We start from the raw sequence: 20,644 nt of genomic DNA, 5'->3' as shown, positions 1-20,644 counted from the left end.
CTGGGGGTGTATTCACTTAAAGGGGTCAACCAGACTAGAATCGGTCTGAACCCTGAAAACGTGGTTTCAGACCATGTAAATACAGAGTATAATTGACATCTAGTTCACCATAATCCAAGCTTGAGTTGAGTTGAGCTATGCTTTTTGAAGATCAGACAAAATTGTTAGCCATCTGAAATATTTACATTGACTGAGAAACCATGCACACAGTTTACAAATCTGCAGCACGGATGGGAAATCAGTGCTAAGAAGCAATGCAATGACATAGGAACGTCAGGTCTAATATTTCTTCTTCTCTCACTCATTTTATTTAAACACACTATTAACTGCAAGGATATTGGATATCTGTCCTACAACTTGTCAGAACACTGAGGGAGGGGTGGAGAGAAGGGCAAGTGATGCAATGAAGCTTAGTGTTAGTTCATGCAGGATACATTAGTCAAACACCCAGCCGTGATCAGCTGATTGCCAGTTGATCCTAATCATCGCCTCAATGTTACTACAGCCAATCACAGCTCTTTCTCTCAACACAGTGGTGTAATTTACAATGATGTACTTCTCACTCATGTCTGCTCACATTAATACTGATGCACCACGCTGCTGCTGTTGGCAAAGCTTAACCTCCTCCTCCCCAGCCTCCTCCTTTATAGCATAAAGCTTGTTGCACCCTTTATATTCAGATTCATGCTACTATGGATTAATTGCTTTTGAACTAATTTTATTGCATTCAGTCATTAATGTATCCATCCAAATGGAGGCTTCTAGCCATGTGCTCCCTTTAAAGTAAAAGCATGCTGCTTGACTTTTGAGCAGAGCTTTCTCTGCCAAGTAAAACTGTAGATCTATTTTGCACTAAAACGTTAAAATGTAAGACAAGATGTTTCTGACTAAACTGAGGGAGAGCAGAAGAGTGGCCAAAGTAAAGTTTTGTTTTAGTCTGCAAGAATTGTTTTAACGATTTAACATACTTGGTAAAAATGAAACAAGATATTGATAATAAGCCTTTTATTCATACATAGGAAGGGTCGCCTCTATGGAGTCATCCATCTTGGATTTCCTCATCTTGTATGTTCCTACAGTACCATAGAAGGGAACAACTGACATTAACCCATTCTTTTAAAATTACACTGGTTGCGACAGTTACCATAAGAAGTGAGGGTTGCAGTCTAGAATCTCATTGTTAGGTGTTGCTGATATTCCCCAATTTCACACATTACAATTAAGCAGAAACGATTGATCTAACTCAGTTGATTTCTTTCCTTTTTTTAACCTCATTCCTTAAACATTAAAGTGTGTTCAACGGCAAAGTTTCACATCTGAACTGCACCTTGTTTAATTATTTGAACTTGGAAAAATGTGTTTTTGTTATTTCAAGCACTTTTTCAGAAACCACCCTGCACACCCATTGAAGCGAGGAGAATTTTATATGCAAGTACAAGCTAATTAAAAACAAAATATTTTGTGCACTGTAAAGATTACTTTATATGCAGAAATAAATGAATATATCTATCATTTATTGTAGAAACAGTTGTTTGTCTTGTTTAATGTCTGATTTAAAAAAAAATGTCACAATAAGGAGAGACTTAATTATGCATAGTATTGCCATCCGGACATTGTACAGTGTTACGGCATATTGTATATTTTCATCATATTATGCACGAATTGTTGCATATATCGGTACCAATATTAGCATCAGCCCAAGTAAGATTTCTGATATCTTTTGTTAATATACTAAAAATCCAATGATGGTGTGAAGATGTGCAAACTGGTCAGGATTTAAGAGTGCTAGAGGAAAAAGGCCACCAAGGAAACTGTCCTCTGAGGTTGTGTCCTTGTAAAGCTCATTATGGGCGCCAGTTTAGTTCAGTTGGTAGAACAGGCGCCCATATTCAGATGATATAGTCCTCAATGTACTGGATTGGTTTCTGCTCTCGGCACATGTTTGGTGCGTGTCTTCCTCTACTCTCTTGACCTTGTCTCTCTTCAGCTGTCCTATCTGAATAAAGGCAAGAAGCCCTAAAATAATCTTTAAGAACAGTTCATGCTGGTTAGTTCTGTGCCGAAGTCTTCCTGTGTCTACACCTCCAAGGTTAGTATTCTGTTTCTGTTAAGGCATTAAAGAAAAGCCTTGCACATGACACCCTTACCTAACCTATTATTAGTATTCATGTCATAACATTATCAAAACATATCCCCAGACCTTGCTTTTATTCGGAAATATTTCTTGGATAACAATATGCATTAGTTTTGTTACAGAGTATTTTGCTTGGGTCAAAATGGCAAAAAAAAAAAAAAAATTCCATTTGAGGGTGTGTTTGTGCCGGCAGAGAGATGAAGAGTGTTTGGCAGAGCTTGGTAAGGATGCTCCTGAGGATTGGCACTGAGCGTTGATGAATCTGGTTATAAAATGATGTCAAAAAAGCACCATTTGCACACCACTTTGATTTGTATTTTCTTGGCTTGTATTTTCTTGACTTGCCATTTCTCAAACGCCTTATTACTGTGTTCATATTTACATGTTACTGGATATTAGCAGAGACATGGGACATTTGTGTTAGGGTCATTGCATTTGCATTCACTGAGGCCCCTTCATCCTTCAGAGTCTGTACTTTCTTTGTGAGTTGTCACCAAGAAAAATCCCCCTACAATTATTGTACTTGGCAAGTAATGCTTCTGATTCTGGGCTGAATTAGCCGAGCGCTGACGTGTTGTGCTTACAGGACAGGCCAGGAGGATTTTCAGAGTGGCTTTGACGGAGGGAACAAAGAACCACAGAACACACACAGAGTGGCCTCTCGCCACTCACTGGCTCACCTCCACAGTCATTTACGTTCATGCCGCTGATGTTGGTTGCGACAGAGCTTGTGCGTGCGTTGCTGTATATGCATGTGGCCACACACCAACAGCAAACTCCACCCCGCAGAGGCCTTCCTGCTCCTTGGTGCGACCACGGAGAGTCGATATGAAACTTGACACCACGGCGGGAGGTTGACAAAGACGATTAGAGCAACTCCAAACCTCACACACCTCTACCTTCTCTCCTATTTGCCTCTTCTCCTCAAGCACTCTGTCTAATTATGCCTTCACAGAGGGAATCTACACAACAACACAAGCATGGATACATAGGATTATACCCTGTGCTGCTCCTCAGGCTGTGCACCTTTCTTCATCACGTCCTCATGGATAACTTAAACTGTCCTGAAGAGAAACATGCCTTAGGCCACATTGACTCGGGTCAAGAAGAAAACGCAGTATTTTCACAGCTTCAAACCAAGAGTGTAGTGGCATCTTTGCAGTTTGCACCATGTGGGTAGATGACCTCATCATCTGTGAAACACTGTATTGACAACAAACTCTGAAAAGAGGGGCAACACGCAATCACCAAAGAATAAAAAAAGCTGTGTTTTTAGATCGCCAGGGTATGATTTTGCCTTACAGAGGGAAATCACAGCCCTGTTATACATAATTTTCATTTTCACAGGTTAAGCCAGGGTGGCAACAACTGCAAATGCACAGTTACATAATCCACTAACAATATTATGATATCCCTGTGTTTCACAAGGACAATGAACTACAAAATGAATGCTACTTTATCTGTAATGGTCTGATTTCTGCCTACTTGAGACCACCGCAGCTCAAATCAAATGAGAATCCAAAGACAGGTCTGACATTAAAAGGAGGGAATGAGATATGAAATGCAAAACATTCCCAACTACACCTCTGCACTAATAAAGCAGAGATGTAATTAGCTTCCACAGAAGCTAAAGAGCAGCCTCTCAGTTATTGGTTTGGGTTGGCTCGAGGACATGGAGCTGGGGGTCCCATGCATACATATGCATGTCGTTTCCATATCAAGCTTGTGTTTCAGAGAGGGCACGCCATAGGTGGTGAGAGGATTGCATTGCCATTTAGAGGTTGTGTGCATGTGTGTGTGGTGATGGTGGTGCATCTAGATCTACCGCATCCCCCTCCTCCATCACACAGACCCCTCCACCCCTGTGGATAAAGGTCCCTGTGCCCAGGCGGGAGGCCTTTATTGAACTCTATGACTAACAGCCAAGCCATGCAGGGTTGTTATACTCAAACTGAGACATAGAACCCACTGGAGAAGTATTCTCAACAAAACAAGCACCAGGAGCTGGGTTCACTGGGCAGCAGCTGGGATATGTGATCATGACTCATAAGAATGACAACACCAAGGCAGTACTGGCACAAATAAATCCAGCAACAAGCAAGATGCAGCTAGATGTTTATTAATTCAATGGAACACCCACACTCAGGCTGTAATTATTCAAAAACCCTGGCAAGGTGTAGTGTTGATGCTTCACCCAAGAAGGTGCCAATTTAGCTTGGTTTGATGTGGCTGTCAACAAAAATATATTCTATTAATGAGTTACCTATTTTTTCCAGTAAGTCTTCTGGCGTTCCAAAAGATCTACATAGATCTTTTGGAACATTTTTAAAGAGGCACATACCCAAATTAGAACATTATCTAATCTAAAGACTGCAGTATCTTGAAAGGCCAGGCCATACTAAAGATTTTTTTAATCCGACAGATTTATATGAAGACAAGTAACTGTAGATTAAACAGTTCTGTCCCTATTTTCTGTGGGGAACAAGGATTTAACAAAAATAGTAGGGATGCAGGATATTCTTTTTTGCCGATATCTTATATTATACTTAAATTATTTATTTACAGATTCATTTTAGCTGATACCAATACTGATTCTTATATTTAAATGTGTTTTTCAGACCTAAAGTTTCAGTCCTTTAAACACTTTAAGGTCTGAGAATGAAGGAAAAAACAAACTTTAGACCTTAAAACACACTTTAAAGTTTAAAGAATGAGGATGAATAGGTTTGTTGGTCCAGCTTAAAACTCCACTTATTTGTTAGTATATATGTCCAAAATTTAGGGTCAATATATGCTGATATTCAAAGCCAAAATATTGGATGTAAATATCAGCAGAAATTTTGATCTCTGCCAATACCGATATCAAGCCAATAATTCCATGCATCGGTAAAAACAGCACACCCCCCACACCTGGCAGATTACTTCATGAACAACAGAAGTCCTGACTCTAAAAACTTGAAATTTCACAAAATAGCTCATGGACAAACAGTATTTTAGAGAAAACAAATATGACATATGATGGGCAGAAACAAGGTTATCTTAGTTAACTAAAACTAAAGAAATAACTAAAATGTAAAAGTCCTTTCAGTCAACTAAAACTAAAATGAAGACTTTACTAAAAACTTACCAAGACAGCCCTGTGTGCTTCCAAAAATAACTAAAATAAAACAAAATTCTAAACAAAATATTCTTAGTTTTAGTCTTTGACAAAACATGCTGACTGACACATCCTTTTATTTTAGGCATAATGATTTACATTTTGGATGAGCTTGATCATAGGTGAAGTTGAAAACTGGCTTTTTTTCAATAATTTTAAACTTTTTGACATAAGGACATAAAGACAGTGACTTATGGACTCGTATACATTAAGCTTGCATGCACACAATGTGTTCACACTTCCTACAAGGGCTTGGCATTTCATCAAAATTAAGATTAAACCACAATATGGCCCACTGCAATTTTCAAGTCCAGCATGTGCAACATTTCTTTAACCTGTTTGTCTTTAAAAATACCAGTTTAATATATTTGTTGGGGCAGAGATTTTTTGCTCTACACATCATGCAAACATTGAAGTATCATTTTTTTCTAGAAGAGTTTGCCAAAAAAATGACTTTCCTTGTATTTTTTTATATACTTGTCTTGTTAAAATCATCATTCCTTTCAGTACAACAATTCATATAGAAATTGCAATAAGTCAAAATAATCGCAGTCAGATATTTTTTCTGTTCAGCCTTAGTTTAAGCTACCAAGAATTGTGTTTATCTTATGAAACAGTGTATTGCTTGTTTGTTGAGAAATACATAAAATAAGGAACTGAAAAAAACATTATTGCATTAAATTGCAATCTCAATAGTGGGAGGACAAAATCAAATAGATCATTTTCCCATATTGTTCAGACCTACTTCCTACTACATATCTCCAATATTTGTACTGGCTTTAACCTCTATCATTAGAGTAAATATGTAGGGTTGCTCAACCCTACTTATTTACTTAGAAAAATTAGAATATTTGAATGGATTTGACTTTTTCTTTTACTGACCCTGTTTGGTCTCACCTCTGACAAGTATCCTAAATGAATGAAAAAAACTAAATCTAACATTAAAATTATAAAAACATACTTAAAAGGAAGTATTTTCACAAAACAAAAATAAACTAAACCAACAAACCAGCTGAATCAAAACTAAACTGAAACAAAAGACAAATAGTGGAAACCAAATCAAAACAAAAACTGATAAAAATGTAAAAACTATTGTACTCTTGGACAGAAAACATTGGTTTAAGTATTTACTTCTTAGTAAAAATTTATTTAGAGAAAGTATTATTGAGGGTGTAGTAGTGAAGATTGCATGGTCACTGGCTGTCACAGCGTGAGATGGAGGTGAGTGACAATTGATTTACTGCGGTGTTTGCGCTTCCTTCTTCAGTCAGCTCTCTTCTCAACTGGCTATCATTTGACTCCATATGACAATCACTGAGTTCATGCTTGGCTGTCTGTGACAGGACAACGGGCTATTAGATCAGAAATAGATTATTTAATATTTATGATATATAGCAGCTTTGATCACTCTCTACACACCTCACACCACAGAAAAATTTGGCAACATAATCTTTAAGCAGAACTTTAGTCACTGCATACATTTTTAGGGGGGTCACTTTTAAGTACAAATTGAGTCATAAGTATTTGTCAGGCCTATTCTTCATGGAATATCAATTTACAGAGCAGCAAATGATGCAACCACAAAGTCAGAGTGAACTCACTTTACTAGTAGATGATGGAAAAATGGCTTCTGGACTTTATAATCAGCATCAGTGATTAGTGAGCAGTTTTGTTCCTTGATTTGCTTTTGCATTGCGAGTCTTTTCTAATCAGCTACTCAAGTGTTTGTGTATTTGTGTGGACAGATATGTGTCCAGCATGTAGGGCAGGTCTGGCTTTAAGGGGCTGGGGCTGAGCTCGAAGGTTGGCAGAGGGCTGAGGGCCTCGACTGGCTCGCCTGTGATTACAGCGGATGTCGAGTGTTTACAGAGAGAGCTGAGGAGGGGTAGAGGGGGGGGCATGGAGACAGCTGCTTTCACTCTGTACTGTAAACTAAACACAAACACACAGACACACACACAACAACACAAGCACTTACACAGAAGGCTGTAGCTGCATTGGAAACCCCACAAGCCCTGCAGTGTGTATGTGTGTTTGTGCTACAGCTGGTCTGCTGGGACCAGAGGCTCAGAGTGACAGCCATGAACACATCAGACCCCAAATACAATCAGTACGGTGCAGAGTAAAGGGCTGAGTGGATGCTGACTGACCTGGTCAAAACTACTCAGTGTTTGCTTTTTTGCCTTTTGTATGATCCTTTCTGTTTTGGTTTTATATATCAACTCTGGTTAAGATTAGTGTTTATTTTGGTGCACTGGTACATTCTCAGGAAGTTCCTAGGTGCCTGTTTCATGACTGATTAAACATAAATGTAAATTTAGAATAACTGGCTAGAGTAAAGTTAAGACGACTCTGAAATACAGTGCTTAACAAATTTATTAGACCACTCTAACCCTAACCAAAGTAAGGTTTATGCCAAGGCTGCCCTAAATTAACAGCATTGGTAATTACCTAAATCATGTTTCATGTTTCTGCAATGGTTAACACACCAATATGTAGAAGCTCTTTAACCCAAATGATATTTTTAATGCTTAAATATAACTATTGTTGTTATCCATGAATTTTCAAATTTACTGATTTACAATAAAAAATAAAAAAAAATAGCAAAGCACATTAATATTTCTTGATTAGTATGTCAAATTATAGTTATTTACTTGCATTCCTGAACAGAAAAATTAGTTTTAGTGGTTGAATGTTATGCTTGATTCATTTCTGACTCACTGAAAATGAAAGAGTCCGAATTAAAGCACTTCATGATGCTGGATGGTCTTTGAGACAAATATGACAGGTGGTCTAATACATTTGTTAAGCACTGTATATACATAAATCAGCTCAACAAGGAATAACAGCATCTCCAGTAGAACCCAGCCAACCTTGGCCTTTTCTCACATCGATACACCAGTTAAAACTGACACAACCTACATATAGCTTGATCTCTACTTTTAAGATCAAAATACTGCCAAAATAAAAGACCAATATTGGTTTATCAGGGCCGAGACAGACACCGATAATTAGCAGTGCATGAGACCGAAAACCAAAATTTTAAATCAATATGCATTTGTTATGACAAACAAATTGTACTTAATGAGATAAAAGTAAAACGGCATATTAAAAAAATCAAGGAAAGCAAACGATTTAGAGCTAACTCTGTCAACATGAGAAACAGCACAGAGCAAGACAGCAGCAGCAAGAAACAGGGAGTGATGCCATACACTTCCTGTGTCAGTGACACCCAGGTCTCAGTGTTGTTTGGCTGGTAGTTGTGTGACATCAAGTCAGTCAGATTATGTTGTGGGCAAAGCATTAGGTTAGATAGACTGCAGAGAGTGAAAACAAAGATAAAGGGGAAGAGACCCTTGGAGTGGGGTAGCATATTCCATCCATCCATCCATTTTCTATACCGCTTATCCCGTTCGGGGTCACGGGGGTAGCATATTGATAAACTAATTTTATAGATTATGGGTGAAATAAAATGGCAATATGGATTATCTACCAAATACAAAAATATCAGCATCAATAATTGTCCAGGCTGATAATCCGTCTACCCCATAGGTTGTTTGCAGTCATGTGATCCTAATGTCCACTGGGGGTCAGGCAATGAGGGACAGCCATTAGGAATGAATGGAACAGAGGAAAGTTAGAACTGTATGCTGCTATTATCATCAGAAAATGTTTACATACATTAAGTACAAATTTTTTCACAAACATACTTTTAATCTAAACAGTGATGTGGTATCTAACAGCCATATAAACCCTGCGGGGCAAGCAACCAAGTGACGGAGAGTCATTGCACAAACAAGCTTGTGCCACAAAATGACTCTTTTATGCTAGCCGCATTTGAGTGTCAGTTTCCTTTCCTCCATCCTTTGCCGTTGTTCAATCCATATTTGAAAAAGCTAAAATGGTACCAAATGAAGAGCCATTTGGTAGCCAAATATCCAGCTTGATTGAGTTGAGCTACATGATCTGGATCTCTTAAAAGAGAGGTTTTCTGCCACATCAAGCAGGCTAAAGATTGGTGAGATGGACATCAACTGAGGGAAAATGGACAAGTGCAGGTTTTTTATACTAAACTTAGATGTTTTTGATTCTTATCTGCTGCCGTTTCTCTGAGGGTTTTCTAAACCTTTTTTTGGCCTTTTTCTATGCAGGAATCACTTCATACCTCCCAGAAAAACAACCTATACAAGATGTCATCTGTCCACTGTGTAGGTTTATAGCGTAGTAGAGCACTATGACAGTAGTCACTAAACTACTTCTAATTATGCTTATCCCTGTTATCACCCCACTTAACATTTTATGAACTAGTTTAAATCAATTCTCTTCTTTACAGCTACATGTTTAATTTTTAAATAGGACTGTCAGCATTTTTCTTTAATTGCATTTATTAATGACATGCATTATTGTCCCTTCCTGTGGCCACAGTGACATAAAACAAGTTCACCACTGCTCCTTAATGTCTATTTTCACTTAACCTTAACCATAACTCACAAACAGCTCAGTCATTTATACCTTGTGTTACACAACATTCTCCTTTCTCTGTTCCCATATTTCCTTTTTTCAATCAAAAAGTTCCCATTTCTGTGTCAATGCTGTGTTACATTTAGAAAAAAATAAAATAAGATATGCACAACAGTAAACTGGGTGCTGGATCCAAAAAGGTCTGCACACCAAGGAGCACCCTTTTAAGCATTTATTAGGAACCAAGTGACATTTCAAGCCAACAAGCTCTTCTTTAGACTAAAGCCTGAAATGGGAGCTCCACATGTCCGGACCTTTTTCGCTGTGTTAATTTCACCCTGGAAATTGGATGTCTGGACTGGGACTGACCAAGTTCCAGTTACAAGTTGTTGACCTGGGGTACTGAAGATGCTCTGAGTGTCCGAGATGAAACTCCCGAGTTCAGGAGGCATTCAGGGTGATGTATACGGCTAGCATCTCAGAATTTCCGCAGTTGAACTTGCAGTATTAAGTTCAGGTCATATTCTTCAATCTACCCAAACATCCTTATTTTCTGTTTTTTAAAAAGCAGTCCTGTATCAGAACAGGAAGTCAATTACCTTAATTTATGACAAACAAAAACAGTTTTGATGGCAAACTAGTGTAATTTGAAAATGCATCAAAAGGGGAGATTAATTGTGACTTGCTAAAGAAGTGATGAGATAACTATGTCATATGTAGAATATAAACCTGGGTATGCCAAGAATTGGTTAACAACCTTTTCTCCTTAGGGTGGTCCCTTCTCAAATCTAAGAACAGCTTAGCCCTCCAAGGGCCCACTTGATAAAAATCAAACATCAATTTTAATTGATTTCATTGACAAAATTCCTACATATTGGGCCTACAGGTTCTCGCCAGAGGATTTATATATTTTGTATAGGGGCCCTTTTAAAAGACAGAATAACAAAGAGAAGAGTTTTAAATTTACCATAAAAAAAGATTTTTTCTACTTTAAATGTTGCATATTTATGTGAACTAAAACTTTGGATTGTTGGGCTTAAAAAGTCAAAAAATAACCAGTTGTGTGTAAAAAAATATATCAGATGAGGCCATTTTGCAGTTGAGAGCCTAATCAAATTATACTTATTACTGATACTGAACAGTAAGAAAATAATGGAGATCATCACATTATCATTATCATCTGGACTAAGAAGAGACATTTCTCTAAGCAGCGGCTATCCAGCTGCCATTTTCAGTTTGGTTTCTTGTAAGTTTACAACTCTACTAAGATTAAAAACTTGAGTTTTTGAGTGTATAATGTTAAAATGTATAAACTTTTAAACTTAAATTGAGTTTTTCCTCATGAATTTCAGCTTTTTAAACTCTGGTTTCCTGAGAATATCCAGTTTTATAATGCAAAAAATATCTTTCTTTTTTCTTAAAAAATCTGATGTTTTCTTTTTTCAAAAAAAAAAAAAAATTAACAGATCCTCTTTATTTTTTATATTTTGGGTGGCCCTAATACACTGTTGTCTATTATGTTTCTCATCATGATTATTAAAGAATGTATGCACATATACTTTTGACCCCCTTAGGGGTGCCTAGACCCCAAGTTGGGAACCTATGTGCTAAGGTTTATTCAACCTGTGGTGAAAAAGTTGACACAACTATGCAATCTAATTGTTTGGGGTTAAAACTATGATTTTTACTTTCTGGAAGCACATTACTGTCGACAGGCTAAGTCATGACATTAGTGTTGCAGGTTTCTGGATGTTGTGGAAAGACACGATGATGCCTGCAGGTTTGCCTTGTTTCAACAGGCTCGTTACAACGTGTTTATATCCTCAGGTACGAAAGCCTTCACAAACTCTTTATGATCCTGAAAGCTTCCAGGCACTAGTAACCATGTTGATACAAACACATGGATAGAGGCACATGTAGAGATCAGGGACCAAGCATTATATAGCTAATTTGACACATCTGACCTGAATAGAAGCAAAATATGCTACAAAATGTCCGTGACATGCTTATTCCGTGACAGTGTTGCTGGGCGTTATTGGGCTTACGTGAATCAGTTGGTGTGTGTGTGGAAGGCCACTGTGATCACCGCGGGGAGAAAAAGGTCGTCAGTAACAAGCGAGCCTGACAGCTTAATTACCAACGCAGCTAAAGATTTATTGGTTTATCAATCAGAGCCTCGGGCACTGCCTTTCCCCTCAGGAGACGGGAGCCATTACCATGAACCCGTTGGCCCATGTGACCCAGACTCTTCTTCCACCCGCCCCGGTCACACCAGGGCAATCCTAACCCCTGTCAATGTCAACACACACATGCACATATTTGACACATACATAAACAACACTCTCAGATTTGTAGGATATACACACATGTTCATGTGCACCCAAGCAGGAACACAAACAAACAAAAAAGTACTACAGAGACATACATGCAAACATATCCACACACTTGCACGTATATGCTGCACACACGCTGACAAACACAAATACACAAAGACTCACACAGATATGGACCACAAAGGCCAGCATGTGGGCGATGAACCTTTTATGTTTGAGACAAAAGCCCAGCTGAAGCAGAGAAAAGACCAGAAAGAAACAGAGAGCTAAGCTGCAGGCTAAATACCGTATGTTTGACTTAACCGAAAGGTATTTTCAGAACCGCATCCAGAAATTCCAACCATCTGGACACAATTACCTTATTTCTAAATTAAGGTTTAGCTCGTTTGTAATACTGACGAAGGGTTGTGACACTGACACAGGGAGGGAGATGGTGTGGGTGATCTATTGGGTGGAGGTATGTCGTGGGCACAGAGAGAAAGGACCACCGATCAACCAGCCGGGCAGGCAGGCGGCCAGGTGGCCAGGCAGGCAACTGGGATGAACACTCATAGCCTTAGCTGAGAGTGTAGCCTGTAGTCATGCAGAGACATCTTAGTGAAATGCTGCCCCCATGTGACAGCTGCCAGGAACACCAGGCTCTCTAAAGTGGGGTCTCCTGGCGAGGTGTACCTGAAAGAGCCTCCTCCAGGGTCGTTGAGCTTGTTTTTCTGATTCCCAGAGATCTGAACAGCTAAGCCCATGGGACTTTTGCCTGCTTGGATGATGGCTCCTTTCCCCAATGTGCCTGTTTAAGAAAGAGGGAAAACACAAAGAAGAAAACACTTCACAAATCAGGAAAGGAATAATGTTATCATTGAAGTGTCCCTTTCTATCTGCATCAAATATCCTCCTGTCTGACGACTACCTTCTACAGTGTCTGTCATCCTCACAGGGGGATATGGGGGAGCGGGGGAGTGGTACTGTCGCTCTCCCCAGGTTGGTGCGGAGAGCGTCACTCTGTCAATATCACTGCGCTTCACTGGCTCTCCTTACACTCCTAAATCGCATCCTGCTCCGAGACACGTTTTCCAGAGAGGCACAAGGACTGCCAGAGTGAATTTAAACTTGATTTTAACAGGCATGTTCCTCGCCAAGAGGCACAGAAAAGTATTTTTAGAACTATCCCCGCATTCCAATTTATGGGCATAAAACAACCTACAGATCTTTCACTGCAGGCAATCTTAGGGAAAGGGGCAGATCAAATTTGTATGCACCTCAGATCGCGCAGGCACACACACAGTCATACACACGCACAAGCAAAAACAGGTACAAACACATACACACATTACACACCACCTGAGAGCACACAGCTCTCTTAGGGGAGCGTTATGCCCGGTTGGTGTTGGGGCGATATTTGTGGGCTTCTGTGGGAAGAGTGTTTGTGAATCAGTGTGAGTAAGCAGCAGCACAAATGTTTGAGAAGGCTTTATAACCAGACAGGAAAAAAACACCTGTTTTCTCTGTGGCTCCTGCCTGTTTACACATCTTGCAGCCTACTGAGAGAACACCAAGAGTTTCACTAATGGCTATCTTTGTTTAACCTATTTCATTGGCTTTTTACTTAACCAGGAGGTCAGGCTGAGTTGGAAAATTCTGAAACATCTTGTTCGAGCATGAGCCCTACAGGAGGGGGGGCGTAAAAATTGAAGGCCAGACACAGAAAACAAGAGTGTATCAGAGGACTTCATCATCAAAGATGAAACTAAAAGCAGACCTCTTTTTGTTTCTATGGTCTTTTAAAAATGTTAAACTACTTCTTCTGAAGGCCTTAAATGAAAATGTAATACCTGGAGATCCAATAGTTGTTGGAGAAGGCCTGTTGATGTCTTACCTTGTGCTCTGACAGACTGTGTGATCACAACAGGCATCCGAACCTGGCCCCCAACAGTGCCTGCTGTCTTTATACCCTGAAAAAGCAAAAAATAGAAACAATGTAATGTACTTCACTGTAGTACTGCAAAAAATAAAACAAGCGAGAGGGGAGATTAAAAAGTACAAAACTGCATGCCTGCTGAACCATTTCTCAACTTTAACACCATCCCCAGGAGAAATTGCTCGGGGGAAAAACTACTTTCGCTCCCCTTTCAGACTAAGTTTGTTGCAAGAAATGATCCGTATAAAAGCAGGCCGAGAGCCACTAAAGTTTTTGTGTACTGATTGCTATTCGGCTGTATCATATTAAAAAGGTCCGCAGTAGTATTGCAGGAAAGATGCAGAGCAGAGATGATGGATTTTAAATAAACAGCTTTTCCTACACACTGTACTAAAAATGAGGAGATCAATTTAAATGCACCAGTAGGTTGGATGCTGTCACTGTACATGACCTACATTCGCTTGCATTTCCAGATAGACAAGGGAAATAAGAAGTCAGGAACGCTGAGAAAAAGTAGTTTAGAAGAAGCAAAAGCAGCAGTAGTAGAAGAACAAGGAGCAGGGGGTAGGGGGGGTTGGGGCTGTGCTGGGCTATTAGAGTCACTTCCTTCCTTGGTAGCGGCCACAGGCCTGGCCTCGGGCTCAGCCATCCATTCCTACCAGTTTGCTTCTTGCTGCATATTTTTTAGCCTTGTTTTCCATTCCCTGACACATGCTATATTACTGTTCAAGCTCCTGAAAAAAGACAGAGGCCATTTTTCCCAGAGATCCACTGCAGGGGCCTGTGAGAGTGGGAGGGAAGAAAAAAAAATACATTCAGCAAAGGCAGAGATAGCTAGCACCTCTGGCCAGGCGGCGACACAGTTAAGAGGGAAAGAAAAGTCAGGTAGAAAGTTTGAGAATTAGAGGGTAACAGGGAAGACATGGACACTGAACTCACTGTTCAGTCTTTTAAAACCAATTCTTTTACTTTTAAACATCAATTATTAAAGTGATTAAATATCCAACGATATTACAAGCTCTTTAAAACATATAATCTACAGTTTATCTTTAATGACATCTTACATTTTTTACATACAAGATGTATTCTTATTGCTAGCTTATTCCAAAAAGCATGCTGCAGCTGGAAGCTCATTAGCAACTCATTTGCATACAGCATTAGCTGTAACAACAACCTATTCACTTTGTGTAAAGTAGTAATCATTTGGATTACTTAGAGATTTGCAGATTTGTATCATCAGCCTAAGAAAAACTACATTTGTTAATGTAGGTCACTGCCAGTCATCTCTTTTGTGACCTGCTTTTGATCCATATTAATACTTTATAATGTTTGTGTGTCAAGGCCACACTGATGTGAATTATGCAAACTGTAACAATGCAAAACATGTTAGAGCACAATAAGTTCACACATGGATGTAGTAGCCAAGGGTGATGATCAATAACTGTTGCATACATGTTTATTAGGGCACAGCTATTTATAGTTGATTTGTTGGCCTGTGATATTGACTGAATAATTGAGGAACATGATTTTGATAAAGAAATATGAAGATGATTATTGTGTAATTAGACTATACAGTATATGTACGCATTTATACACATTGCCTGAAAAGTATTAAACTCCTATGTTTTGAGATGCCCTAGAATTTTCTTCAGTATTCACCTTTTATCATTTTCCCCGAGGGGAGAGAAAGGGCCAGCAAGTTTCAGTATAAATAGTGATGCATTTGTTTTAATGCTTTAAAACCTGAGTTTCTGGACTCTTTTCTTATTTTAACCATAAAAGGCCCAGAAAATGTCCTGTGAGTACGTGCTTTAGCCTATATTTCCACAATACTTAGAACTTTTAATATATGGCAGTTATTCACGTTTTACTGCATGTTGGGACTTCCGGTTTGTAGATGAGACTGTAGACAGCTAAAACAAGGAGCCCCTGGCCGAAAAAGTTCATAAAACAGAGAAAACCCTTATAATCATAACTCGATGACGGAAAAATAATTAACATGGATAAAACACATTTTACTGCATGTTAAGAGTGTTTTAACAGTTTAAAATGAAAAAATACAAAAAGCGGGGGAACTTTATGCTAGAATCTTAGTGAGACAAGGGGAAATTACAATAATAACCACATGCTGGCTTTGAAGCACAGTTTCTCAGCTTTCAGGAACTGTTTGAATTTTTCCGATAACACAAACAGTCATGCAATTATGGTCATGCAAAGTGTGCTTCAGCAGCGCGTCGTTGGGAAACCGCTAGGATTTAAAGGGTTAATTGTGCATCATGTACATCACAACTGTGGTAGTATTTGTGTAGTAAAATCAAGCTGTTATGCAGCTATACTCATAGAGTTCATAAATTCTTCAGACAACCAGTCTGGGTCTAAAGAAAACCATGGCACAGACATGCATGAGAATGATACATCACAGCTTTTTCTTGAGATAATCACAGAAAGACTGTTTGTTAAATGGCCAAAAGAGGAGTGCTCAAGCGTGTTGTGAGAATCTCGGTGTACTGGTATGCCCACCAGGCAATGCAAGTAAAGTGGGGTCATAGGGTGTCATCCCCCTTTGGTGAAACTAATGGTGTTAGACAAGGGGGATGCTTTCCCCAGTTCTTTTTAATTTCTATACTGATGGCCACTACCGGCCATGATAAGAGCTTTTCATATCCTTGAAATCAGATGTTCTCAACTGGTGGGTCGAGATCCAAAAGTGGGTTGTGGAGAGCCTTTTTAGTGGGTCACAAATGTTTTCCAGGTTACAAAAGCTGCGCTAAAAAGTGTGCAACTCTTTTAAAACATGCTCTCTCTTATGTCCTCTCTTTGATTGTTGATATGCTTTCTACTGTAGGAGGTCCAAACTTTACTATTTTTTATTAAATAAATCAGATTAGTTGATTAGTTCAATTTCTCATTGAAGAGTTGACAGTGCGTTCTGGGGCTCGACCAGTTGAGAACCACTGCTCTAAATAATAAAGGAGTTTCATTGATTCTTTAATAACCTCTTTTAGCAGAGGAAAAAGGGACCATCCTTTACCAAAGGAGAGAAGGAAAGACGACCCACAATTATTTGCATCAATGTCATTTAAAGTGGCACGCCTGTTGAACATTTATCAAAAGAGGTGGTCGATATGATTGTAATGTTAGCTGCACTGAACAAAACAATTATTTTTATTTTCAAACTGATGAATTAGTGATAAATGGGAGGAAATAAGATAAGCAGAAGAATATTACAGACATGACAACTATAGGCTATGATCCCACTTACAATTCTTTTTTTTTACTTTTTTGGGGTTTTTTTTACAAACATTAAATTCATCCGGTGAGCGAATGCACAAATTATTCAAATTGCATTTGTTTTGTTATTTTGAAATTTTACGGTCAGAGTTGATAGATCACTACCATTTCAAAGCATTATTTCTGATGTTTGGATGACCTTGAAGTTAGCATATTAACATATTGTGATCATTAGCTATATTTGTCATCATAAGACAGAACCAGAGTAGACCTAAATAGTTCACAAAAAACAAGAGAGAATCAAAGATAGAATGAATGGGCAGAGAATAAAACAAAGTGATTGAATTAATGCAATTTAGGCAAAGTGGATAGGAAAGGACTTAGGGAGTGTTTCTCTTTTTTGACTTTTTGAAAAGAGCCTATGTTTCCTTTGTGTAACTGAAAACAATTTCAAATATAACAACAGAAACTGAATTTTCCTATTTTTAAACTGCAGAGCAATAATCTTCATGTCTGTATCAAAGTCAGACATCTTTGTCATTTTGAAACAGATCACATTACTAGTAATACTGATATTAACAGGCAATACTGCAAGATATACGCACAAGCAAATGTCCCTACATGCAGGTTTATTTTTTGTTGAGATGCTGGGAAGATATCTCTGTTTGAGTTCTGTAACACCTTTGCGTGGCACACTTTACAGCAAAAAGTCTAGGGTTGAATCATCTCTCACAGAGTTAACTTTAACTCCTTTTCAGGGTTTATATAGCTCCACTCTTTCTGGAGTTATATTAACTCGTGTAATAGTTACATATTTAACACTGTGTGAGAGTTACCATTTAAACTTGCAACATGGAGTTAGCATAACAAGTAAATCTTTAGAAATTAGTTTTTTTTATCTCCTAAGTGTTCATTTCTAACACTCACAGTGTTGGTTTTTTACATATTAAAGAGTACTTTTTACATTTTGTGTTATTTCCATTGACATTGGGTGTAAATCTGACCTACCTTTAATTCAAATATTTACACAGTGCCAAGCAATAAAAACTCAAAATTTCTATGCATTGCCACCCCACAATAAACTACTACAGCAATCTGAGGTGTATTATGGCAACCACAGAGCAGTGAGACAGACACAGAGTTACAGCAGACCCTGAGTTACAAGTCTGCAGTACTCCATCTATGGTATGGCAGATCTCTCATTCCCACAGTTAGGAAGTGACCAACTTAGCAGACAACTACACTCATGGTGCAGAAATGTTTAACATCAAAAACAATAATTCACGCAAAACATGAGGAAAGGATTCCCACCAGTGATTACTGTACAAGAGGCAACATCTTAAAGCAGCTAAACATTTAAATACATTTGAAAGATCTAAAACACATCTAAACACACAGCACAAAGGCGGGCGCTTGGACCAATTGACTCCTTACAGTTAGATTAACACTGAATGGATCAACACTGTCAGATAACTCCAACACTGAAGACAATTTATTCAGAATGGAGTTAAAATTACACTTTAAGAGTTTAAATCAACGCTGAAATGTTTAACACTGAGAATTTTGCACTCAAGTTTTTGCTGTGCATTTAGCTCTGGTAACACACACAAACTTTGTAAGGTACATAATTTTTTGCATGATTTCTTCACATAACATTTAAAAGCATAAGCCTACAGAGTAGGGCTGTCACTTATTTAAAAAAAAAAAACTTTGAACGAATTCAGAATATGAAAACATGATGTTCGAACTTCTTAGAGTCCGAAATATTTCCATACAGCACTTCTAAGCTATTTTGGTGTTGTATTTGTCCGCTCGTTGCTCCGCTTGCTAAGGCCCTCCATTGTAAAATAGCATTAGTCTTAATACATGCAGGTCAAGAGGGCATACAACGGACAAGTTTCTCTGAGGGCACCCTCTGCTGGGTTGAATGGTAAACTATTTCAGACTGCATGATACACTGATAGAGGGTGTATTTTGACTTCGAATGTCTCATTTCATTTCAAATATGAACTTTCGCCCTCAGGTTCGAATGAATGTTCGAATTTCGAATAAAAAGTGACAGCCCTACTACAGAGACTTAAACACTTATCTTTCAGAAATTCTTTAGAAAGGGAAATTTTGGGCAACACTTCTATGTCTCCAACCAACAATGTGCAAAGTGTGAGAAACATGGGTGGAGTCTAAATAACACTCATGGATCAACTCTGTGAAATAACTCCAACTCTGGACACCTTTAAAATCAGAATGAGTTTGGGAGTTAAAATCAACTCCCATCTGTTTAACCCTGAGATTTTAACTCTCCAATGTTTGCTGTGTATGGACAAACTATGAGAAAGAAAACATGCAGAGACTATAAATAGCCTAGAATTATGCTTAGAGAATATTGCTAAAATGACACGGTGCAGAGCAAGTGAGATGACCTCCATCAGATATGGTACGGTTGGTCACCAGTTATAGTTATGGAAGTTATGGAGACACTGGCACAGGTACAGCTCCATATTTGTGTCACCATGCCTACAGATGGATCACAGGATATTCACACTAATGTCACTCTGTCTGCTGTAACATTGCTTAACTATGTCATGGTACTTTCAGTTAGAGTGAATTAATCTTAAAAAAATGATAATAATAAGATTAACCTCTGTGAAGTATGTTTGATCATACAAGGAACTGTAAATTACATCTTTAGACTTGAAGTAACAGTTACTGCACTTAAAAGAAACATTAAAGATCTGCATTTAAGAATTTTCCATATCACTATAAGAAATGCTACTCATACTGCTGCTGCAAGAGCAGACTCTTTTAGCCTAATTCAGCTAGCTGTCTGGTTTCAGACTGTTGTTGTGCCAGGGGCGATCATTTACTAATGTTTTGTGTGATAGCTTATGTTGGTGTTTATATATATGTGTGAGTGTGTGTGTGCCTGCACAAGAAAGAGAAAGATGGAGAGAGGGAGGGAGAGAGAGAGAGAAAGAGAAAGAGTGAGAGAGACCAGAGGCATGTTCTGGACATAGACTGCGGCCGCCACATTGCTTTAAAATTGACCCGGGGCTGACCTAGTTACCTCGCTTCACCCTTCAACGGTTAACGGGTAGAGAGAGCGAGTAAGGGAGCGAGATGAGCGAGTGATGCGGGGGTAGATACAGTGAGAGGAACTGTTGGAAAGAGATGGAGAGAGAGTGTGGAGATGGGGGAAAAGAAAGGGAGAGAAAAAGAAAGTGGAAGTGAAAAACTAGTGAGGAAAATGGTGAGAGTAAAAGAAGAGAAAGAGGAGAAGGGAAAAGGAAAGAAAGTGGGAGAAAGACTGAAGGAGATTTTTTCAAGAAAGAGAAAGAAGCCTCTGGCTCTCCCAAACCTCTGCCTGGATTGCTCTAAGTCTGACCTCATTGACCCATCCTTAGACGCCTGAACAC

The 20,644-nt window shown here is 38.7% G+C and overlaps 1 protein-coding gene across 5 annotated transcripts in view; it reads right to left on the bottom strand.

The window, feature by feature from the left end:
- Positions 1-20,644, bottom strand: part of si:dkey-219c3.2 (transcription initiation factor TFIID subunit 4) — a 152,407-nt gene that overhangs the window by 89,318 nt on the left and 42,445 nt on the right. For all 5 annotated transcript variants that reach the window (XM_041793668.1, XM_041793686.1, XM_041793659.1 and 2 more), the window contains 2 exons: positions 13,959-14,034; positions 12,758-12,872 (listed from right to left, as the gene is read on the bottom strand). In XM_041793668.1, the coding sequence (XP_041649602.1) occupies positions 12,758-12,872; positions 13,959-14,034 (191 nt within the window). The remainder of the gene's footprint in view (positions 1-12,757; positions 12,873-13,958; positions 14,035-20,644) is intronic.

The sequence above is a fragment of the Cheilinus undulatus genome, linkage group 1, assembly GCF_018320785.1.
Source record: "Cheilinus undulatus linkage group 1, ASM1832078v1, whole genome shotgun sequence".
NCBI lineage: Eukaryota > Metazoa > Chordata > Actinopteri > Labriformes > Labridae > Cheilinus > Cheilinus undulatus.
Note: the sequence above shows the minus strand (reverse complement) of the source record. Positions and strands in the feature narration are given on the sequence as shown.